The sequence below is a fragment of the Lentinula edodes genome (assembly GCF_021015755.1).
Source record: "Lentinula edodes strain Le(Bin) 0899 ss11 chromosome Unknown C8R40scaffold_12, whole genome shotgun sequence".
Classification (NCBI taxonomy): Eukaryota; Fungi; Basidiomycota; class Agaricomycetes; order Agaricales; family Omphalotaceae; genus Lentinula; species Lentinula edodes.
The window spans coordinates 672900-688133 of record NW_025764318.1 but is presented as its reverse complement, the minus strand read 5'-3'; the positions used below and the strand labels follow the sequence as shown (position 1 = coordinate 688133).

Here is a 15234-nt window from a genome sequence, read left to right as displayed (position 1 = left end):
AATCAAGAACGGCACTCAAGAACGGCGGAAATCGATGAGCCTTTAGGAATACCTGCTTCTTCCTTTCATGATGATTTCCAAGCACCTTCCACACTTTCCAGCACTTTCCCTCACTTTCCCCGCTCGTTCCGTTTCACATCCAAAATTTGATTGTTCCTATCCATTTTTATGTAGATCAATAGCTCCTCGTCAGCTCTTTGGACCCTATCCGCGTGTCCGCCACAATGTCCTTTCCCTCTGATTAAACATTGATTGGACTCTCATCGCAATTTTTACACGCGTTACACAACTCTATCATTTAGTATTCCCGGAACTCTCAAGGATTACTTCGAGCCGTGATAAATTGTCTTGTCATCGAGTGGCATGAACGCCTGTGCCATTTGACAGCCCATATCAAGCTAGAATGGTGCTTTCAAAGCGGCAAGGATAACGTCTGACTTGGAGTGGCGCTAGCTGCCTCGGATTTTGTGCGAGTTCCAGTATCTGATATTAATGGTCCGAAACAGTCTCAACGAAAACGAAAGAGCTTGAAGCTTGATTGCAACCTTCTTCATCCTGTCTCGCACTTCACTCGACCAGCAACAATTGCTGCCACGAAATGTCCTCGGAACCTGCCTCTGCGTTCCCCCCAGGCGTTGATATTTCGGAATTGTGAGTACAATACTTGCGCAACCGGATTAGTTCGAAATTTTGACATTTTTGTGGCCTGTAGATCTGGCCCACTGGTGCGAAAATGCCTTCCAATTGCATTGGCAAATTTGTTAAATTATATATTGTATGCCAGATTATCGCCTATATCTTGCACTGGGGTCTTTTCGGAACACTTTCAATACAAATATGTGTGTTTTCATATATTTCCCTTTCAACTCTTAGTGACTCTTCACCGTCCGGCGATTGTTTCTAGACCTCTATTATCTCGCCTTTCCCTCAGATCGTACCGTCATCAAGTCCGTAGTATATGGAATCTTCCTCATTGAGATCATTCAGACCATTCTAGTCACTCACGATGCATTCGCGATTTTTGGTTATGGGTTTGGAAGCTTCGAGAGTTTGACGAAAATGTATTTTGATTGGTTCACTGTACCCGTCATGAGTGGTATCGGTGAGTGTAATCACTGAGATCCCTGGCTTTCCCTGCCGTTACGAATTAATTTTCCCCTCTTAGTGGCTTTCATTGGACAAACCTTTTATGCCTACCGTATTCGAGCAATATCCCAATCCAACCTTGTGCCGGCGTTCATAATCATTGTGCATTTTCAGTTCTACTCGCGTCAGAAGAACGATGCATTTGTTAACACTTTGTTTGTCAGGTTTCGCTTACCAGTTCGATAGCTGCTTTCATGACTGGTGCTTATAGTTATCAAGGTAAATCGTTCTTCTCAAGAATGTTGCATACTTTTTGCTGAGGTAGATTATGAAGCTGGCAATGTGCTTACTCTGCGTCAGAGCATAAAGACTTCGACTGTCGTTGGTGTTAGTCATCTTTCCCGGATTTCCTGTCACTGTCAGTCAAGTTCTGATAGCAGTTGTAGATCTGGTGTGCAGGAGCTGCGTTGGGGGATATTGTTATTGCAGTGTGCATGACTTATTATGTAGCTGTTCTTCGTCATTCCCCAAAAATTCATCGATGCTAAGATTATTCCCATAGCTTTCCCAAAAAGATTCTGGTCTCGCAGGAACACACGCTATAGTGACCAAGTTTATACGTTTGACTATTGAAACTGGTTCTGTGACAGGTGAGTATTCCAAGACATGGAAAAAGTATGTATATAAGCCTGATTAATAAAATCATAGCAATTGTCGCTCTCCTGAACTTCATATTTTTCTTTGTATTCCCCGACACAGGCTACTATGGTGTCCCTGCTCTTATTATGCCCAAACTTTACGCCAACTCCGTGCTCATGGTGCTCAATGCTCGAATCAAAATCATCGGTGGACGTGCAACCTATATCTCGACTTTTGACGCCGGACACGGACCCCGCAATGCTCACAACGGCGCAACAGAATTCAATGTGCATGAGTCGAGCATGCATTTCAGAGTAATCACTTCTAGTAGAACGGGCGAGAATACGGAGGACACGGAGCTTAGCATGAATGAACTGATATTTGCAGGAGCAGGCGGTAACGAAGTGCCGAAAATTCTCGATGGTGCGGGGAACATCAAATGAATTCTCGCATTATACATATTTCCGTACCACCGTATATTCTCTCTAATGATGATCGAGTTGTCTTGAACCATTGTACGTGTACTTGATGAGTTAGTAGTCGTAAGTCATATAGGGGGGGATTGTCACGCGTCACAAAGCATCACGCTTCCGTGACTTGAGCACGCAATAAGGCGCAATAGCGGCACCATCGATCTGGGGGAGTATAAACATTGGTCGGAAAATTCAAGTGTCATTTTTCTTCTCTCCTTTCTGTGCATGGAGAAATCATTTAATCTTTTGCTTTATGCTCGATGAAGACCAAATCAAGTCACGAACGACCAAGCATATAATCGGACCGATTCTCCGAGGACCAGGAAACAAGCAAAAATACTGTTAAAAGCTTCAAAGGACTAGTGAACAATGCGAGAGGCAGAAGTTATCACTGGGATGGAATGGGTAGGCGGTCAAACAGAGAACATAATACGGTTTTCGGTAGCTGGTGGGTACCTCGCTCTTGGCGTCAATTGATAACGCTAATCTCTCCCCTCTTATCGTTTACTCTTCAACGTCAAGGTTTTCACCCCATTTTACCCTGGCGACATTCCATATTTTTTTTTAGATTTCCACCATTTGTTCCCAAGATCAAACTATCGTCCACTTAGAGCTCGCCACGTCTTCTCTGTGCGATGTTCGCGTACTGCCGCCACGTTCCATTGGTCGGCTCCATCGGATCTTTCTATCTATTCACTCCTTCACTGCCTGCAGCATCATGCGTGCTAGATTTCCAATAACTTTTTCCGATATCTTCTAATTTTGGTCCTCATGATCAGTATCGGTCAATACGTTGCGTTGTTTTGGCTTTACATGGGCTTCTGGGATCGTCGAACGGCTTCTCAGGCTGGCAAATATTCGAACCACCTTTATTACACCGGATGAGAGAAGTCCTACCTTGGATCGGCTGGGTTAACGCGTGTTGGTTTTGTCGCTATCAAGTGGACACGTTCATTCGACGCCGCATTTATTGTACATAAATTCTACCTGTACAGATCGGATCCGGTGTCCGCTTGTATTGTCCTGCGGTACACCGTACAACCGTACACGGAACCACTTTGGTAGCAAAAAAACCTGTACCGGATTTTGTCGCATTTAGCTGGTTTTTGTCGGTATCTCTCACAATATAAAGTGTCTCTGTTTTGCTCTCCCTGTCGCCTCATTTTTAATTCCCTCCTGTGCGATGGCAACTCCAGCTTCCACTGCGATTACTGGACAAATTGATCGTTTCGTCTCAGATTCTTTCTCAAAGCATTTAAACTTGATGCGTACTGAGTCGACATCCTCAAGTTCGTCTTTGGATAGTCCTCGTTCGTCTTCTCCATTTTCCGATCATGATTCGTCCTCCTCCGCCTCCAATTCAGAACTTGAGTTGGATTTGCTGGACCCTTCCACTTATGTCTGTTTCCCTTCCCTCGCTTCTGCTTCGTCCATAGTGCCGGTCGAACACTTAGCTCACATTTTGAGCCATTTGTTCGACTTGCATGCTGTCGATGGAGTGTTGGGTTTGGTTTTGGCTGACGACAAAAATTTCACCACCAAAGAAGAAATGGACGGGGTTAAGTACTCTGTTTCGAAAAGCAATTCAACAACACACAAGCCTGTTACCGAATTCGAAGTGAGGCCATTAAACTAGAATTATAATAATAAGCCTTCTAACTCAAACTATATTACTAGATCTGTACACTCAGAGCTCCTGCCAACCACGCCATTCTTCTGAATGTTTTCTCCCTCGCAGGGCTACGCTCTATCGTTTCTTTCCCATCCTCGAAACCGAATGCTTATACCTACATCCTTGAACGACCACCTGTCGTTTTCCCTTCGATGTCTCATACGCCTTCGTATGAACCTGCTTACGTTTCTAAGCGCTCTTCCTTCTCCAAAACAAGTGTTGACAGCACTCCAAATATCCCGACCTTGGCTGAATGGAACACCCTCTGGTCTGCTTGGGATCTCGTTACCCTTCGTATGATTCCCTCCGAAATGTTATTACAGAAACCAATCGACTTGAGGCACAAGTGTCTCTTCTACATCGGACATATTCCTACATTTTTGGATATGCTTATTTCAAAGGCGGTCGGTGGAGAGCCGACCGAGCCGAAGTATTTCTGGAACATTTTTGAGGTTCGACCCATCCATCCTCTTTTTGTCATTCGAAATTTAACGAGACTGATTGTTTTCAGCGAGGAATTGATCCGCATGTCGACGATCCGGACCATTGCCACGTATGTTTCGCTCTGCTTTCTTCCTCGATTTTATCGACTTAACGATCCCTTCGCAGAACCATTCGGTCGTTCCCGAATCCGATTCTGACTGGCCTTCCCTCTCCACCATCATCCATTTTCGTGACGGGGTTCGTTCGCGTCTAGAAAACCTTTATGCTGAACTGGATAGCGGAGAGCGAGTGCTTACCAGACGGATAGCCCGGATGTTGGTCATGTGCATCGAGCACGAGGGATGGCATGTCGAGACGCTATTGTACATGCTGATACAACGCTCCCCCGGAGCCCTCCCTTCCAATCTTCCTACTACGTTGCTCCCTCCAGGATTCGCTCTACCTCCTTGGGATTCGCTTGCTGCTCAGTGGGACACTACTTGGGCTTCATTCAATATCCTCGAATCTGATTCCGATGTCAAAAGCAAGACCATCTTGCTCGGCCCAGCAACAGTCGTGTTGGGACACAACGACAGCGAAGGCGACGACCCTCATTTCGAGGGAGGTAACACGGAAGAAGTCATCAACCATGAATACGGCTGGGACAACGAGTCCCCTTCTCGCTCCCTCGCGGTAGGCAAATTCAAAGCTGAATTGCGACCAGTAAGCAACGGCGAATTCGCCCAATACTGGCGACGAGGCAAAGGCAAAGTCCCCGCGCCAAAAAGTTGGATCATAACCGACGACGAAACAACAGGTAAATCCGAAATTCAAGTGCGCACCATCTACGGCCCCGTCCCTCTCCGAATCGCACATACATGGCCCGTACTGACTGCATACGATGATTTGGAGGCCTACGCAAACTCCAAAGGGGGGAGAATGCCGACAGAGGGAGAACTGAGGCTGTTTTTGGATACGTTTGAGGTTGGATATGAAGGTGGAGGAAATTCCGGATTCAGGAATTGGCATCCCGTATGCCCAACCGCAGGCTCTGCGTCGCCTTCTAGTAAAGGAACTAATGGTGGGATTTGGGAGTGGACTTCGACACCTTTCCAAGGTCACGCAGGATTTGTCGGTACGAATCTGTTCACGGGGTATTCAGAGGATTTCTGGGATGGGAAACATCATGTTGTTGTGAGTACTGCCGCAGTTTCTTATTTATTCATCGATCTGATTGCCTTCTTTTCCACAGCTCGGAGCGTCCTACGCCACAATTCCACGCCTTTCCTCTCGGAGGACTGTACGCAACTTTTGGCAACATAATTATCCATATGCTTGGGTCGGGGGAAGAGTTGTTTATAATGTCGATCATTGAGTGTGTGGATGCTAAAATCAAAGTATGAGAATGAGGTGCATGCTACTATTAGGTGTATACACTGTATACTTATGTATGTGTTGAAGCAATAGCGAAAACATTCACAATCTTCACAATGTATTCCTAAAATCATATCTATGCACACCCATAGGTGTCGCAGCTTATTCTATATCGGTTCATTTTACAACTATTGCAGCCGTCATTTGCAAATTGCAATGCGAAACATGGCGGCCCGAATGTCTTCTATCCTCGTATAGGAAGAGCCTACTTCCTCTCTATCACACAACGGTCGCATTGGCAGTGCATAATCTCCGTCTGCGCAAGGGGTTAGGACTGCGAATACGTCTCAGTTCTGATATGTTCTCATATTCCATCATCCAGTAGAAGCTTCCGCTTCCCCGCTTTTCCCTCAAAACGACTATATAGATATTCGAGTCATATACCTGCTCCATTCAAGGATTGCTTACAAACGGTTTCGCCATTTGAACGCTCTAACTCTGGAACATTCATATTTACGTTTACAAATCCAGTTTTGACTCGTGTCCACAGCGAGATCAAGCATATATAAACTATGGTAGGTCATAATCCACGAATATTCAACGCAGCTTGTCCTAGTGCAGACTCTCGTCCGCTCTCATCCGACTCTATTCATGCCATCGATGGAATCCCTCCCGTGTTATACGTCTTCCCCTCCCCCGTTCTACTCGGAGCGAGTAAACGAAGGGGAGGAAGTTCTGGCCGCTACTCGCGTTTATCAAACACCTACAGGATCTTTTACCGCACGGTGTCACTGCGGTGATTTGGTAGTAACGGTGAAGGAGCAAAACGAGGACATTGAAATTCCCCTCTACCATCAGCGAGGCCTTATATTGGGAACATTCTCACATAAAGATACAGAGAATTTTTTGCAGGTGATTTTAAAGGTATGTTTGAATAGACAAGATGATTCCTTTATCATGCCCACTCTGAGATCTGAATTATGTCAGGTCGAAGGCAAGCTCAAGCTCAGTGTTTTCGGCAAGAATTCAGCTTCGGTTTCTATCAAACTCGTCGATGAAAGTTACGAGCTGTGGTCCAAGAAACGTGACGGCGCAAAGTGTCCAGGTGCAATCGACTTTGCAACCGTACTTCCATCTACATTCAAGGAAGGGAACACTGAATTCCCACTCCCCCCCTCGCATAAAATATCTCTTGCTGGACTTCCTGGTCTATATTCTGAATGTGCGCTCTGTACGTTTTTCCAATGTCTAGCACTGACGTTCATGGTAGGCTCTTATGCCATGAAAGTGAGCATGTTAGTTCGCAGCCCACTTTGGAATAGGACTAGAACGTCAGTCGCAATAAAATGATACTTCTGCTTATAATGCTGAGGATATCATCAGATTCTCCATTCCTTTCAAATATTGGCCTCGAGAACGGCCCTCAATGCCTCTCATCTCGTACACAAGTGTTCCCCCGGGATGCGAGTTATTCCGGCAGACAATCAAAACTGCACCGGAAGTCTGGGTCGAAAAAAGCTCCACCTTGCACACTCGACCTTCTCTAAAGCTGGACCCCATCGAAGTCCAGGTCAGCCTTATTTCTCCCTTCGTCGAAGGAAGTTGATCTAATCGTAGCCCATCTTCGAACAGTTTTTTGTACCATCAGAGCGAAAATTTGGACTGGTTGACAAAATACCTTTCCACGTCCAACTTACTGGATCCGAATCTTCACTACTCAAATTGTACTCACATCTTTTAACCGAGCAGTCTTCGTCATCTTCCGCGCTACCCGTGCGACCGCGAGTGTTTAATCCAGATTCCGAACGTTTTCTCTCTTTGAATGTCACGCTGAACCGTCAGGTCTGTGTAGACGTCAGAAATCAAGCCGTCTGGAGAAACTTCGTCATCGGTGAAGGGCGAGTCCATCCTCTTCCTCCCCACTTTGAGCCAGACAGTAATACACAAAAGGCCTCCGGTAAAATCGATTCAGAGTCTATTGCACGATCTGTGCGCGATGCAGGGAGGACGGGATACCTTGATGTCGTAGGCGATATAAAATGTTCACCAGAAGTGGAACACGGTTCCTTCGATGTCGGAAGGGTGAAGGCACAGGCAAGCTAATTCCTGCTTTATATATCCATGAAACTCAGGAATTGATCTGAGAACTTAGGACTTCTTACTTCTTCAAATTGCGCCTGTGATCCCAAGCGACAACGCTAAGTCTCCGTTCTTTCCACTCAAGATCGCTATTCCCATATCTCTTGTATCAGAAAGTTGGAGCGAGACAATGATCATCTGATACCCGCACAATCTGTTATAACATTTCACGACGCATAGAAAACTCATAGAAAACTTGAAGTTTCGCACGCGTCACTCCAACGATTCAACGATTCTTTGTTAGAATAAATACTTATGCAATAATGGCACTCTTACTACCATATATTAGAAGGGTCACTATAACTATAGAGTAACCACGAATATTTGACCAACTTTGACTTCTCTTGAATTCAGAAACTTGGAACTTGGGAAACGCGGTAGAGCATCATCACGTGTCCGTGTTAGATTCGCATTTATACAGCTTTGGCCTTCTAACTTCAAGCTTCACCGGCTCACCCATCGATGAAACGCGCGAAGACAATTTCTGCGTTTGCGATTCTGTTAACAGCTCTGTGGCGCATATATACAACAATCCAGGATCTTTCTTTCAACAATCCTCACTCGTTGGATGTCTATCTTTCAGCCAAATGTCTTCCGTTTCTCAAGAACGAAATTGTCAAATATATTCCCACTCAACCTGAAACAGTATATCTAGAGCGGTATAAAACTGTTCAAGAGATGATTTTGTGCCGACTAGCGAAGAGGTCACGGGAAGAGGACAATGGGCGACCGCAAGCCAATGGTACAACAAGTTCGAGAGACCACCCAAAATTTGTGTCCTCCAATTCAGCTGAATTTTTTTCAGACACCTTATGTCCAGATGCGAACCTAGATTCCCTTCGCGTTGACACCTTATGTCCACTGATTCGCCGGAAGAAAATTCTCTTTGCAGGACCAGACACAACGTTCTATTTGCACGCCAACCTGCTACAAGCATTTGAGCTACATGAAAACAGATCACACAGCTGCCTTGGTACCGAATTCTGCACATTTCATCAAATCTGTCGCGTACCTCGCTCGTCAAATTCGGCAGAGCCATTCTTTCCGCCCGGTGGATTTAAGAAATATCCAAGCAACCGCGAACTCGATGCGTCTCAATCAGGTATCCTCAAATACATCTTGTCGAATTCGCTCTATGTAGGCTCTGATATGCAAGACCCGAGATATACCGATCCCCTCGCGCAAGTCGATCAAGACACAGGTGTGCGACAGAAAGAACGGTATTGGTTAGGACAGGCAAGAAAGGCGGACGTGCTCGTTCTCAACCGAGGCCCGCTTCCTGCTCCTGCGTGGACATATGACGGAACACTCCAAGGCAATTGGTCGTTTGTGCAGAAGCCACTTAGAATCATGCGCGGTAGAGAAATTGAACGAGACGGTAGAGTGGGTGAAAACACGTTGGAGTCCAGGAATTTGTACGGAGAGGGCATATTGGATATTGCACTACGTGTGACAGTGGCTAAATTTCTGCCAGAAATTGTGGAAACGCTGAAGGCGCTGTCTAAGGAAGCACAACAACATAGGCAAGTGGTACTGTGGCATGGAAGCTGGATCATGGAACCGGAGTGTGCGGGGAAAGATGCTAGAGGTTTGAGTACACTCGATTCCAAGATGGATTCATGGACATTGTTTTATAATGCGCAAGGTAAGATGATTGTCTATCATGGTAGGGAGTAGCCTGACCGTTGCGATGCTTAGTTCACATGCAGAACTACGTGCTTCGAGCTCTGCTTCCGCATTACAAAGTGTTGTTCGTCCCCATGATGGTGCCTTCATGGTTTTCAAGCGGGATAGATATGGGGTACTCGAAAAAAAAGATAATGGGTCGAAAGGATTGTCTGAGATACCCGTTTGGATCGATCCTCGAAGAGATGACGAGGGAAGCGCTGCTTCAAGGCATATCGCTGGCACTGGAGTGAATTACACTCGATCTCTAGTGTATCATTTCTTCTTCTGGCCTTTCTTCTTGGGGCGTTCACTGACTCTATCGGCCTCGTGTCTCATCCCGCAAAACCCTCCCTTATCCAACGCTTCTTTCGCTACATGGGTAATTCGCCTCCACCTGTCACCCCCCAACTGCACACCTCCATACCATCTTGAACAGACGACTACAGTGTTTTCACAACCTGTCACGTCGAGAAGTCGAGCTAGGTGGTTCCCGCTGCCGCTCTCTCCTCCATCATGTTGTCCAGTAACCAATTTCGATTTTGAATGGGATGTTGAAGATTGTGGCTCGGAAGTACGGTAAGCGTACATACAGTGTGTGGCTTTCTTAAGCTTCGGGGAAGCTGTCAGGACTTCCAGGAACAAAGGAAACAGACTGTCGCTAGGTAATCTTGAAGCATGTGCCACGAAGATTGATTTTCGATCATGAAGCCGTTCGGAAGCGTAGATGGGGTATGGCCAGCTGCTAGAATCTAAAAAAACCACGTTCAGGAAGGGAAAGCTAAGCACACTTGGGACCATCTCTTACTGGCAATTTCGGTGTATAATTTACGTCGCTGAATGATGAAAGTTAGTCTCTGTCGAGCGAAGAAAAGCATGGACTAGTAAGTTACAGTTAAGAATTCGGAAGGTTCATGATCAATGAACGCTTTGCGGCCCGTGAGACAGTTTTAGAATTGTGAGTGCCATGTGCTACGTTCAAAACCTTCATGCAACAGTGCTGGCCGATGAAGATCCGCAAGGTGAAAGAGCCAGCTGAAAACCCAAGTAGACAAGAAGGGGAAATCATGGACCATAGAACTATTAGGAGAAAATGAGAACGTGCACGTTGGTCAATTAGTATTCGAATTATTTGTTCAATAGGCTCGCTGAGACCACCCAGAACAGTCCAAATTACAGAAAATTTTGATCCATCTGGCCCGAATTGCGCATGATTATCAAGTAGATCGCAAGTGAGCAAGAAAAAGATGTATATAAGACCAGCACATGAATCAGAACGGGTTCGCTCCCGATTCTTTCTTACCCATCCTCTACCACCGCTGTCCATCTGCACTTTACTTTCTCGTCGTTATGCGTATGTCGTAGAACAGCAGGACATGTCTTGCTTTTCATGCTCATGATGAACCAGGTTTGATCATACGTGAAACTCCTCCCTCTGTTGGCGACTATATCGCCCATTACATCTGTAGACGGTGTGTTGAATTTGCTGTTTCATTACCGTCTTCCTTGACTGTGCATTATGCAGCATAAACGATTTCGCCCCTACTGCCGAGAAACCTTTTGTCCTTGGCCTGCCGACAGGCTCTTCGCCTATACCTACATACAAGGCCCTTATCAAGCTTGTCAAAGACGGAAAATTATCGTAGGCTCATCTGACAACATTTATGTCGGAAGGTTACGAACTACCTTTCTATAGCTTCAAACATGTCGTGACTTTCAACATGGACGAGTACGTTGGCCTTCCCAAAGACCATCCGGAGTCATACCACACCTTCATGTTCCGTGAATTCTTCTCTCATGGTGTGTATAATGTTATATTGATGCTGTATGATTTCTGAAGATCATCCTTGCAGTCGACATACCTCCTGCGCAAGTCCACATCCTGAACGGAAATGCCATAGACCTCATTGCCGAGTGCAACTCTTATGAAGAGAAAATCAAAAAATACGGTGGTATTGAACTGTTCCTTGGTGGTATCGGAGAGGATGGCCATATCGCTTTCAATGTAAGCAGTCTCCGTCTACTGCCATGGGACTCTAGAAAGTTTGAATAATTTGATACAACATAGGAACCTGGTACGCAAATCATTGGTTAAAAAAATACATATGGAAGGAACCTCATGATGTCCATTCACAGGATCTTCCCTCGCGTCCCGAACTCGTATCAAGACGCTTGCGTACGACACTATCCTCGCTAATGCACGTTTCTTCAACAACGATATCAGTGCTGTGCCGCACATGGCTTTGACTGTTGGCGTCGCCACAGTCCTAGATTCTAGAGAGATCGTTGTTGTCGTTACCGGACAGCGGAAGGCTTTGGCTCTGAGCAAAGCAATTGGTGGGCTCCATTTATTTCTTGTAAAATTCTAAGTACTCACAGAGCACGACTCGGATTCTTTCTGTAGAGGGGGGTGTAAACCACTTGGTATGCTTCGTCTTCACAAGAATATCAATCTCAGCTCACATCCATCTTTTATCTTTCACAGTGGACCCTCTCCGCGCTTCAATTGCACCCCTGGGCTCTTATCGTTGTGGATGAGGATGCGACCGCTGGTACGTCATAGATATTCACGTTCACCCCAATACCTTACCTCACCTTTTCAATCTTCCAGAGCTCCGCGTGAAGACCGTCAAGTACTTTAAATCTATCGAACGTGTGCAAGACGAAGTAGAGGCTACTCAGCGTGAGCTCAAAGCCAAGGGCAACGTCCCAGTGCCCCAAGTTGGTAGCATGGAGTGAGGTGGACCTCCCCTCGTACTCTATCTATGTACACCGATTCCCCCCAAAGAAAATGCAAACTGCAAACGGGGCAGGAATCAGCCACTGATACTAAAGTGCCTATTCCTCTGTAAGACGATACAATGATTCACCGGGTTTTCTGTCTAAAATGTGTGCTACATACTTGTCGTTTTTCGTCTTGTAATTACATAGAATTTTACTGTTGCATGTGCATATTGCTGTCTGGAAACCAAATGTTCAAAACCGTTACCTATATTATCATGTATTTCTAGATTATAGCGTTCTTCCGACGTTCCGTTGTATTTTTGCTATTTGTGTATCTATGTACTACATAGTTGTGTATCTGTGTCTTTGTGTATCGTCCTGTATATTATGTTGTGACTGATGTATATTATGATCCCTTCCGTATACATGCATGATGAATTATCCTACAATTTTGGCTTCTTTCCTTGTGGGAGATAGCTATGTTAATTGGTCCTTTGAGGTATCGTGATATAGATGATTGTGTTCAGATGAGCACCATAGGCACTTGAGGATGACACGTGCTTGAGGATAATACAGACTACCTCCAAGTGTCATTCGTAGCGTATGTTCCATTAGCGGGAGTTGTAATCTCCATGTTCGGATCAGACTCCCAGGTGACAGTACCCGATCCATCCTTCTTTATGTACTTGTATTGAACATCGGTGCTTCCAGGAAGATCCACCGTGACTTGAATCATAAAGTGTTAGATACTACTACATAGAATTCGACGTAGACTTGGGCTTACCGCTCCAAGTGGGATAATTTGCGGAGCTCAAAAGGATAGCATTATCAGTCGACCAGTCTTCAAGAGCGTCAACTGCGCCAGTCAGATAGACATTTTCTGTACGGAACCATAACTTGTTAGTCCGGGTCTGGTACGAGAGAAAACAGCTTACGGCCTTCAAGAGTAGAAGCATCGACATTGAAAGTCACAGACACCGTTTGAGCGACAGGACCCCCACCACAGTTCAGCGATAGGCCTTGTGCACCCCAACTACCAGGGATGACACCCGCTCGAGCATCAAACGCCGTCAACGCAGATGCATAACTCCATGTCAGATCCACTGCGCTCACGGGAGCCCCGTTGCTCCTGCTGATTTGCTCGGCCAGTCCCCCTGATGATGGTGTATATTTGGCCACGAGCGCGACAAAACCGTCAGAAAAGGTTTTTACTGCTGCAGTAAGGGTACTGAATTCGGGCGATGAAGAGGTATATGTGCCTGCAGTGATCGTCGAGTCAAACTGCTTGAAGAAGGGAAGAGAGATGTTGGTGACGTCGAGCGATCCTTGACTATTCCAAACGATTAAAGAGTCGTACAGTTGTTCCGCTACAGCTAGTGTGGTAAGATACCAGGGCTATCCATGTCTAGTGAGTTTGGTACAGGTTGAAGAAGCAGAAACCGACTGACATTCCCACCCATGTAAACATCTTCCGGATACCGTCCGGTAAGGACAGCCTCATTCGTAGAGATGCCAGAATTGATTTCATATGTATTCCGGAAGGCGTTCACGTAGGTAAAGAGATTCAGGAGCGCAACGTCAGAGCATGGTTGAAAGGTGATGGCGTCACAGCCAGCAGCCGCGTCGAACGTGTGAATACTCGCAAGAACGCTGTTAGCATCAATGCCAGATCGTCCACCTCCCGTGTTAGCGGTCATGTATCCTGTAGGATTCCAGTAAGACTGGAGGAAACAAAGTAAAAAGTCCGCTTGATTTCCATAGCTGGAAGCGAGCGATGTTTGACCAATGGCTCTAGCGAGCGTGATTCCTTGACGCAGGGCACGGTGTTGGACGGCAGTAGAGAAGAACGAAGACGAATAAATTTCCTCCCAGAGATCATAACTGAAGTGAAAAGTTCAACGGAAAAACCACACAAAAATTGTGCCAGATACATACGTGCTTTGGTTCCAATTGGAAGATACATAGTTCAAATCGTTCTCAATGATTGGCCACAAGGTATCCGTCACGTAAGATGTATTGCCTTCAGATAAAAGATAGTTTGCCCATGTTATGAGGGCAGTAGAACGAAGGGCAGGACCATCTAAGTCGCGTCAAAAACATAGTGGGTCAGAGAAATGAATGTATACCTCGCTGTGGGCGACTAAAAAAAGAATTAGAGAAGTGCAAGTCGAATAGTCATCAAACATACCCCCAGGGTCCAGTGAACGCAGTCTCGTTGACATAGAACTTGGGCTCGCCAAGGCCACCGGTAGTGATATCACCCGAAGGATTGGGAATCTGTTGAACGATAGCCTGAGCTCCGACATAGTTATCGATCTCTCCTCGAAGCGTGGTGTCAAAACCGAGTGTAAACCTGACCATTTCGTTACTTTTGTTCCAGCCAAAATATAGTCAATCACTCACTGGTCGATGATGGTCTGAAATGTCAAGGCTGAGTCTCTTGTCCACGTATAAAGGTAGTCTGGATTTTCTGTAGATGGCGAGGCAATAACGATTCCAGAAAAGGCACCTGATGATTTGCTGCCAGATGGACCAATGTTGGCGAGCATGGATGCTTTGGCGATGGGCGATTCAGAGGCTACATATGCATCAATGACGCTGGATTGTGCCCAGACGCTGGGAGCAAATAAGGCGAGGAATACAGCAGAGAGCAACATTGCTGAGTTCACTTGAAAGTCGATGGCAAAGGAGTGTTTGTGGAAACATATAGGGACCTGCTTTTAAGCTCGGTTCCGATCAGGTGTTTGAATGTATGTATGTAACCCGGATACATATGCCCCTACTTATGCCATTCGAATTTTGCGAACCATTCTATGCGTCGCGGTCATGTGTAGATCAGCCTATCGCATGGGGCGCTCCCTTTCCGAAATGGCGTACTGGAAGATTATCATTCGCTTTCAAATCGTCATTGGCATTGAGTGAACGCACTTTGTCTTCCCTCTCGTGAATTCTGGCCCGCGAGACTACATTGGTGTGGCAAAGAGTGTAATAGCTGCAACGGAATAACGGAGTCTTCCAAAAGAGACTCATTATGTAATC

At 45.9% G+C, this 15234-nt stretch overlaps 6 protein-coding genes across 6 annotated transcripts; 4 read left to right on the top strand and 2 right to left on the bottom strand.

Moving 5' to 3' along the window:
- The first annotated feature begins 230 nt into the window (after positions 1 to 230).
- On the top strand, positions 231 to 2370 carry C8R40DRAFT_116722 (uncharacterized protein). The gene is made up of 11 exons (XM_046230978.1): positions 231 to 467; positions 525 to 651; positions 713 to 725; positions 785 to 839; positions 905 to 1102; positions 1166 to 1248; positions 1311 to 1365; positions 1421 to 1473; positions 1533 to 1592; positions 1649 to 1736; positions 1795 to 2370. The coding sequence occupies exons 2-11, from the start codon at positions 599 to 601 to the stop codon at positions 2166 to 2168; spliced, it is 1032 nt and encodes a 343-aa protein (XP_046087879.1). The 5' UTR covers positions 231 to 467; positions 525 to 598; the 3' UTR covers positions 2169 to 2370.
- Positions 2371 to 3381: 1011 nt separating this feature from the next.
- On the top strand, positions 3382 to 7770 carry C8R40DRAFT_1169297 (uncharacterized protein; the record flags this gene model as incomplete). Its single annotated transcript, XM_046231352.1, has 10 exons — positions 3382 to 3816; positions 3876 to 4322; positions 4382 to 4423; positions 4480 to 5487; positions 5546 to 5593; positions 6274 to 6591; positions 6655 to 6889; positions 6938 to 6998; positions 7051 to 7237; positions 7285 to 7770. The coding sequence occupies 10 exons, from the start codon at positions 3382 to 3384 to the stop codon at positions 7768 to 7770; spliced, it is 3267 nt and encodes a 1088-aa protein (XP_046087878.1).
- Positions 7771 to 8011: 241 nt separating this feature from the next.
- C8R40DRAFT_116886 (uncharacterized protein) lies at positions 8012 to 9615 on the top strand. Its single transcript, XM_046231264.1, has 2 exons — positions 8012 to 8557; positions 8612 to 9615. The coding sequence occupies exons 1-2, from the start codon at positions 8269 to 8271 to the stop codon at positions 9481 to 9483; spliced, it is 1161 nt and encodes a 386-aa protein (XP_046087877.1). The 5' UTR covers positions 8012 to 8268; the 3' UTR covers positions 9484 to 9615.
- On the bottom strand, positions 9503 to 10302 carry C8R40DRAFT_1098687 (ribosomal protein S5 domain 2-type protein). The gene has a single exon (XM_046227823.1). It carries the CDS (start codon positions 10270 to 10272, stop codon positions 9748 to 9750), a length of 525 nt encoding a protein of 174 aa, XP_046087876.1. The 5' UTR covers positions 10273 to 10302; the 3' UTR covers positions 9503 to 9747.
- A 435-nt stretch (positions 10303 to 10737) lies between these two features.
- On the top strand, positions 10738 to 12210 carry C8R40DRAFT_1169295 (uncharacterized protein; the record flags this gene model as incomplete). The annotated part of the gene is made up of 10 exons (XM_046231351.1): positions 10738 to 10825; positions 10880 to 10943; positions 10997 to 11113; positions 11168 to 11271; positions 11325 to 11476; positions 11540 to 11546; positions 11608 to 11808; positions 11876 to 11895; positions 11957 to 12023; positions 12083 to 12210. 10 exons carry the CDS (start codon positions 10738 to 10740, stop codon positions 12208 to 12210), a joined length of 948 nt encoding a protein of 315 aa, XP_046087875.1.
- Positions 12211 to 12772: 562 nt separating this feature from the next.
- Positions 12773 to 14852, bottom strand: C8R40DRAFT_1042252 (glucoamylase; the record flags this gene model as incomplete). Its single annotated transcript, XM_046224066.1, has 8 exons — positions 12773 to 12921; positions 12980 to 13075; positions 13131 to 13590; positions 13644 to 14076; positions 14131 to 14275; positions 14322 to 14335; positions 14384 to 14548; positions 14599 to 14852. The coding sequence occupies 8 exons, from the start codon at positions 14850 to 14852 to the stop codon at positions 12773 to 12775; spliced, it is 1716 nt and encodes a 571-aa protein (XP_046087874.1).
- Between the last annotated feature and the right edge of the window lie 382 nt (positions 14853 to 15234).